This window comes from Marmota marmota, unplaced genomic scaffold (assembly GCF_001458135.2).
Source record: "Marmota marmota marmota unplaced genomic scaffold, marMar, whole genome shotgun sequence".
NCBI classification, from domain to species: Eukaryota; Metazoa; Chordata; class Mammalia; order Rodentia; family Sciuridae; genus Marmota; species Marmota marmota.
Window position 1 is genome coordinate 14,650,017 of NW_026000168.1, and position 8,113 is coordinate 14,658,129.

The 8,113-nt window shown below is 41.9% G+C and overlaps 1 protein-coding gene across 1 annotated transcript in view; it reads left to right on the forward strand.

Annotated features, from left to right (window-relative positions):
* Vhl (von Hippel-Lindau tumor suppressor) overlaps window positions 1–6,726 on the forward strand; it is a 13,368-nt gene extending 6,642 nt beyond the window's left edge. Inside the window, exons 2-4 of the mRNA XM_015495088.2 lie at window positions 3–212; window positions 2,336–2,458; window positions 4,270–6,726. Of these exons, the coding sequence (XP_015350574.1) occupies window positions 3–212; window positions 2,336–2,458; window positions 4,270–4,445 (509 nt within the window). The 3' untranslated portion in view covers window positions 4,446–6,726. The remainder of the gene's footprint in view (window positions 1–2; window positions 213–2,335; window positions 2,459–4,269) is intronic.
* Window positions 6,727–8,113: the final 1,387 nt, after the last annotated feature.

Sequence of the window (8,113 nt, forward strand, 5' to 3'; positions counted from 1 at the left end):
AGACCGGGAGGAATCGGGCGCCGAGGAGGAGATGGAGGCCGGGCGACAGCGGCCGGTGCTGCGCTCGGTGAACTCGCGCGAGCCCTCCCAGGTCATCTTTTGCAACCGCAGCCCGCGCGTCGTGCTACCTGTGTGGCTCAACTTCGACGGCGAGCCGCAGCCCTACCCCACGCTGCCGCCGGGCACGGGTCGCCGCATCCACAGCTACCGAGGTACGAGGCCCGGCCGCGCCGCCTGCTTTGTCCCGGGGCGCGAGGCGAGCCCTCGCGGATGCCGATGCTGATCGCTGCGATGCTACTCAGTCCTTCCCCCATCCTGGAAAGCAGGCGAAATTACTGTTTTTCCCATTTCATGGTCGAGGAACAGAAGCCACACAGACGTAGTGACAGATCCAAGTTGATGCTGCAGGTGGCAGAACCTTCTTTGTAAAACTGAAAGATTTACATTTGAAGGTGGCTTTTCCCCCTTTCAAGTGCATTTATCCCCCAAATGTGGCTCCATCTCTAATACCTGTTCGTTCAGTCCTGATATTCCCAGTGCTTCAGTTTCGAATAGGGTCCCTGCCATCGTGGAGACCATAGTCCCATTGGGGAGAGATTCATGAATAGACAAGAATAAGCCAGTGTCATAATTGCTGCGATAGGAACAGAGCTCAGGGAGTTGTGGGAGCGTGGGAGGGGATTGTGGTCTCAGTTCAGAAGCAGGGTTGAGTAGAAGTCAGCCAATCCAAGAAATATGAGTTCAGTTGTAGACAGAAGGAACCTCGTGTGCCAAGACTGGGGCCTTGCCAGAAGGGGTGGTGGGTATGGAATGGTAGGAAAAGAAGCTCAGAAGTAGCCCTAGTGAAATAGGGCTGTTTGACATAGTCAGATTTACATACCAAGAAGCTCACCCAGGTTGCATAGGGGCTTGGAGAGGGAGAACTACTTACTGGTCTACCAGTTAGGAAGCTATTGTAAAAATCTTGGTGAGGGGAGGCCAAGGATGTGACTCAGTGGTAAAGCGCTTGCTTAACTTGTGTGAGGCCCTAAGTTCAGTCCCAGCACCGCCAAAAACAAAACAAAACAAAAAACCCTGGTGAGGGATAACCAGGCCTTATCTAAGGTGGAGTCAATAAGCTTCCCCTAGCTCAGGCAGAGAGTAGTCCTACTCTGGATTAATTTTCCTAATTTTCTTGTGCTGATCCTTCTTGATGGGTCTTTTCTTCTTTTAGGGTGACATACTTAATAAGCTAATGAATTTTTTATGGTACTGGGGTTTGAACCCATGACCTCATGCATGCTAGGCAAGCACTGTATCATTGAGCTACACCCCCAGCCCTCTCCTTTTTCTTTTCTTTTTAAAATTTATGTAGAAAATAAATGTATTTTTAATAGTTATAGGTTAAGAAATCCTCAGTCAAGGGGCCACATCTGCTTTGAATCTGGTGTCAGTCTTCTTGCTGTATTACAACATTAAGTTATGTCTCAGCCTTTTAGACCAAACTAATGTTTGAAGAGGAAGAACACAGACACAGTGCCTCCAGGGATCCATATTTCTGTAGAACTTATTTTATAGAGGAAATTGTGTGAGTTTTGTATTCTTCAAAATTTGCCTGGCTTAATACAAAATTATTTAAAAATGTGGATTTACTTAATGCTACCAAATTGTACTCTTAAAATAGTTAGTGTTAAATTAGGGGGGAGACCCCTTTCACCTGGGTATATTTTGCCACAGCAAAAAAATTACCAGTTTAAAGTTCTTAAAATTTCCCACCTAAATCTTCAAGTACTTATGCCCAAGGAAGGAGTGCGATATTTATTCTGAGCTTCCTTCCTCAAATGGAATCTTGGTTCTGAAGGTTTGCCTCCTTCCCTGTGGTTCCCCCCGCCCCCATTTTCCCCACCATTTGTTAATTTTGCCTGTTCATACAGAATGCACCCTATTTTTGTCTGGCTCATTTCTCACACCATGCTCTTTTTGTGCCTCCTTTTTGAGAATTAGATATGAGGAACCTGTGGCTTATTCTCTTACTGTTTGCAATGTTTATTATGACTTGCAATTGATTACTTGACCTAGGCTTTGCTTTTCTGCCCAAATTTTAGATTTGGAGCCCTAGGTACAGGTTCTGCATTCTGTGTGTTGCCTAGAGCAAGTGACTTGCCTTCTTTAACCAGTTTTCTTATCTGTAAATAGATCCTTTTTAAGGATTGCTGTTGTTATTGATGGTGGAAAGACTTTGTGACTTGTCGGCAGAACAAGAGGCAAGCACTTCATGTATGTCAGGGGAGAGAGAGAATAGGTGCCTTGTCTTAGACCAGTGTGTCTCCTTAACAGCCTCTGCTTGTGTTAACAGGTCACCTTTGGCTCTTCAGAGACGCAGGCACATATGACGGGCTTCTGGTTAACCAAACTGAACTATTTGTGCCATCTCTCAATGTTGACGGACAGCCTATTTTTGCCAACATCACTCTGCCAGGTACTGATGCTCAGTCTTTTTAAAAAGATAAGATTGTTCCTTGGAATAAGTAGAAGATAGGTTACTTGGAGTACCATTTCTTACTATTTTTTGCTAGAGGTTGGTGAGCCTTCTCATTCAGTCTTTTTATGCTTTGTTCTCTACTGTAAATAATATTTTTTCATATGGTGTGTGTATGAGTGTGTGTATGTGTGTGTATGTATGGTATTGCATATTAAGTCCAGGGGCTTTTAACCACTGAGCCACATCTCCAGTCCTTTTTAGTTTTTATTCTGAGACAGGATCTGGCTAAGTTGCTGAGGCTGGTCACCAATTTGTGATCCTCCTGCCTCAGCATCCTGAATTACCAGGATTATAGGTGTGCACTACCACGCCTGTTCAATAGATGTATATTGAACAAAGATGTTTTGGTATCTCAAAAGCACTCTGGGCTCTTAAAAGATGGTCTAAACTGAATATCTGATTGTAGAATTATGGATGCCATTTGGAGTAGGCTTGTCCCTAGGGTCCCAGAAGAATAGGAAAATAAGATATCATGGGGCTGGGGTTATGGCTCAGCGGTAGAGCGCCCGCCTCACACGTGTGAGACTCTGGGTTTGATCCTCAGCAACACATAAAAATAAATAAACAAAATAAAGATATTGTGCCCATGTATAACTAAAAAAATATTTTTAAAAAAAGATATCATGGCTTATTTGTTGACTTCTGGTGTTATATTTTTAATTTAATCCAGTTAAACTCGGTGTCAATCAGGGATTAATAAATCAATGAATTAAAGATTAATACCATAGTTCACTATTCGTTTAAAGCTCAAAATATTTTATTTATTAAGTTGAACCCTGTGAAATTAAAGTTCTTCAGGAAAAAAAAAAAAAAACCCAAATAACTACCTATGGGTTCATTGGGTTAAAACTAAAATGTATGTATAGATACTGTTTTAAAGAAGTGGGGCCAGACTCAGTGGTGCATGCCTGTAATCTTAGCAGCTCAGGAGGCTGAGACAGAAAGATTGAAAGTTCAAAGCCAGTCTCGGCAACTTAGCGAGGCCCCAAACAACTTAGTGAGACCCTGTCTCAAAATAAAAAATAAAAAGGGCTGAGGAATGTGACTCATTGGGTGTCCCTGGGTTCAATCCCTAGTGGGGGAAAAAAAATGGGGGGGGGTGTACAAAATGAGCACTGTTAGGTTAAATTTTGCCTCTTTTGATACCTTTAAAAAGTTAGTTCCCCAGTGAGATTAAAATAAAAATTGAGTTATTCCCAAATCTAGTTACACACTGGTTTTGATATCTATTGCAATATGGCAACAGCCCCTAAAACTTAAAAAAAAAATCTGTTCTAATTCTGCTGCCTATGCTGAGTTCAGCTTGGTGTTTATTTTGTAGACTGGCAGTGTTGCTGTCTTCTGCTGGCAGGTGGCCTGGGGTTGGGCCCCTCTTCCAGGTGGTCTCAGGGACTGTCCCTCCTGTGTGCTCTCTCCAGCAGTGAAACTCAGGGCTCCTAAGAATGTAAAAGCAGAAGTCACCACCCCTTCTTAAGGCTTAGGCTCAGAGAAGCCAGCATCACCTCATCTGCCTTCATTTAAGCAAATCACAGTCTCACTTTCAAGGGGAAGTTACTATACAGGGGCATGAAACTCATGAGGCACCCATTAATGTCACACACAACATATGTGCTCACCCTTTTCTTTTTTAAACCTAATGTAAGGTTCGCCTTTAGTAAACATACTTGCTGGGATTGGCAGAGCCTCTCACTCATTCCTTGCTCTGAGGCCTAAGCCTGCCACTGAGGATTTGGTTTCCTGCCTTACAGTGTATACCCTGAAAGAGCGATGCCTGCAGGTTGTCCGAAGCCTAGTCAAGCCCGAGAACTACAGGAGACTGGATATCGTCAGGTCCCTCTACGAAGATCTGGAAGACCACCCGAATGTGCGGAAAGACCTGGAACGGCTAACACAGGAGCACATTGAAAATCAACGATTGGAATAGGAGACTGAAGAATTTAATTGAAGTTACCGTTCCTGCATCTCAGCTTTTGATCATGCTGATGAGGATTGATCTAGATATAGGACTGGTCACTTACTCTCGGTTTCAAAATATCTTTTTTGGAGTAAAATAAGCTCCTATTGCCTAGAAAGAAGTACGTTAACTGACTTCACTAGGCGCTGTGATGCTTAGGGGCAAATGTCAGAAGTGTCACTTAGTACCTGCTCTTTTGAGAAGTACTCACCAAGAGAAAATACTTGCATTTTTGCCTCCTAGTAAGTCAGGAAAGTTTCAGTGTAAGGATATTTGTGTAAGTAATTCAGTGAGAATTGCAGCATGTTCTTTAATGGTAAGAAAGAGGCAGTGTCTGCTTTTAAGGGACATGTGGTGGTTGGGGATATGTCCACCTCCCACTTTTGCAAGACTGCAACGTCCTTGAGACAGGGACAGGTTTTCTCCTCTTTGAGACCCTAGTGCCTCGGACACTGTGCGCCTTCAGTCTGATGGATGATTTAGAAGAAAGCATTTGGAGGGTTGGCCTCCTCTCTTGTTGAGGGGAAAGGAGGGAGGCCTTAAAGTGTGTGCAGTAAAGAAACATGTTAAAGGGAATCATTTTTATAGAAAGCACTTTTTCTAAGTGTTGCACTTTTCTTGTCCACTCTTGTTGCAATACTGTTTTATTAATGTTTCTAAACGAGGATCAGGTTTCCATAGCCACTGTGATAATAGTGTTTGTGCTTTTTGTTTTTGTTGTTGATACTGGGGATTGAACCCAGGGGTGTTTTACCACTGAGCCACCTCTCCAGCCCATTTTGTTTTTTATTTTGAGACAGGATTTTGTTAAGTTGCTGAAGGTCTTGCTAAATTGCCAAGGCTGGCCTTAAACTTAGAATCCTGCTTCAGCCTCTCAAATCGCTGGGATTATAGGCATGGGCCACTATGCCTGACTGATAATAGTGTTCTTGTAACTTGACATGTATCTAGGCAATAGCAGGAAAGAGCCATCCTCATGTTTAATTTAGTGTGGAAGAGCTCCTACTATAAAAAAGTTGTTGCCAGGCATGGATATCTGTTCCTTTCTGTAAAACCATTACATTTCTGTTCAGTTCAGCATTTGCATCAGTAGGACCTGGTCACACTTTTTCCTGGGATGTGGAGAAGCCGAACCCCTCTACCCTCAGGCTAGTTACTCCCAACAGTAGAATTGTCAAGGAGCCTGGAATGTTTTACAGTTTTATGAACATTCACATCCTTTCTTATAGATTGGATTCAAATTCAAAACTTAATTCAGACTTACTTCTTTGTAATTAATATTTTTTGAAAAAAAATCCTCCCATGAGAGAAAATTTAGAAGAGACAGGAAAGTTAAAAAAAGAAGAAAAAAAAAAAAGATCACTGTAGACACATTACTTAAATACAACCGCTGTTGAGCTTTTCCACTAATTTCTTTCAGCCTCTTACAGGGCATATTTTGTTTTATTGCTTTTGACATAGTTGAGATCATAATGCATATACAGTTTTGTATCCTTCTTTTTCATTTAACTTTATAACTTAAATATTTTTCCACATTAGCATAAGCTTTTCATAAACATTAGCATAGTCCTTCTTTATAATTAGTGTTTTGGGTATTTCTTGGCATCATTAGTTCCTTTGGGCACAATCCTATGTTCTAAAACCAGAGTGAAGCAAATGAGACAAATGTGAATAGTTTTCCCTATGCCCTTTAAGCATCATCTAATCTTACTCCTCTCTTTCAACAAATAAATTGGCTTTTTTTTTTTCAGCATGTTATAGTAGTTTTAATTCAGTGACAGACCTCTAAATATTTAATTTTCTGTTGAGGAAACAAGGGTGGAGGGGGAGAGTTCCCTGTGCAGCTGTGGGTGGTGTGGTGTGGGACAGAGTGGAAGCTGTAGGAAGTCAGCTGGTATCACAATAGGTTCAAGGTTGTTTTAGTTCTTTAAACTTGTCTTTGTGTCAAAATGAGATTTCACATTCCTCCCATAAAAACACACAGGTTGAGTTCTGTGTTTTTTGAGTGGAAACTGAAGGAAGTCAGCTGGTGCTGCAGTAGTTTAATGTTGTTTTTATTTCTTTAAACTTGTTTGTGTGTCAAAATGAGAGTATATGTGTCAAAATGAGATTTCACATTCCTCTGGTGAAAACGCAGGGTTGAGTACTGTGTTTTTTTGTGTTGTCCAAGGAAAACTGAAAACATATAGCATGAGTAATGTTGTTTTTCATTTGGAATCCTGTGAATGTATTAAATGTATTGTTCTTAAGAGATTGTGATGTTTCCTGTTTTGATTTTTTTTTTTAAGGCTGTTTAATACATTAAATGGCACAGAGTAGAAGAAACAGGTAGGGCAGGTTATTTTAACCTGATTTTTTCTCTGAGAGAGAGTTTTGAAAGCTGTTTGCTTAATGGCTTTGTGTGGGATGGGGAAGCAAACACAAGTAACCTCATTCAAGTCTCTTTTTCCAACCTTAGGTTGCATATGTATTTATTTATTTAACATTGCTTCTTCTAGCTTTATTGTTTTTATTAGAATGAAATACCATTGTAAAAAAAATTAAGCACTGCAGAAAATTTTTAAAAAGGAAAGCATTCATACTGGAAACAGTTTTTCTTTACGTCCATGAAAACATGACCAAAAAAAGGTAAGTTAATATTTTTACCAGCAGCTACGTAGAATCATAGGAGAGAGTGCTGAGCTAGAAATAAGAAGTAGGGCTGGGGGAATACAAATAGGTCAGTGGGGAAGCACTTGCCTAGCATGTGAGGGGACCTGGGATCCGTCCCCAGCAACACACACACAAAAGATGGGAAGTCGAAATTGATGCTTTGCCCTCTTGATTCATGAAGTCCAGTCTGCATCTTTTAGGTTTTCTTGACATTATAATTCTGCATCTTAGGCTGGGGGTGTAGCTCAGTGGTAGAGTGCCTTCCTAACATGCCCAAGACTCTGGCTTTTATTCCCAGGATCAAAAGAATAAAAAATAAGTAATAAGTTGGATATGGTAGCTCATGCCTGTAATCCCAGCTACTTGGGAGACTGAAGCAGGAGGATTGAAAGTTCAAGGCCAGCCTGGGCAACTTAGATGCTGTCTCAAAATTAAAAAATAAATTAAAAGGGCTGAAAGTATAGCTCAGTGGTAGAGTACCTCCCAGATTCAATCCCCAGTACCACCAAAGAAATAATAATAAAAGGCTGAGATAAGCTAGGTAAGGTGGAACACCTGTAATCTCAGGTGTGGGAGACCAACCTTGCACGTGACTGAGTCACATTCCCTGGCTGGGTGCTGAGGCGCTCAGTCGCAGAAATGTGGCAGAGCTTTCCCCACCCTTCCTGGATGCAAGGGTCAGTGTCTTGTGCATGGTTGTGTCTTGCTACAGCCCCGTGGGTGAAGCTACGCTCACCTGTTCCTTTGTAATATAACCCCTTGTCCTGTTTAGGATGGAATCTTCCATGGAAGTGCCTTGTGTGTATCCCCTTCTCTTACTGTGCCCTTGGGTGTGGCCTACCAGGTATCAGTCAACCTGCTTACAGTGGACATCATGAAGATACTCAGCCCCCTGAAACCTGACCCTTGCCTCATTTGAATAGCTTCTCCTCAATAAAAGGGGTCAGCGCGTGCTCTCACTCTTTCTCTTTCTGCGGACCCTTAAG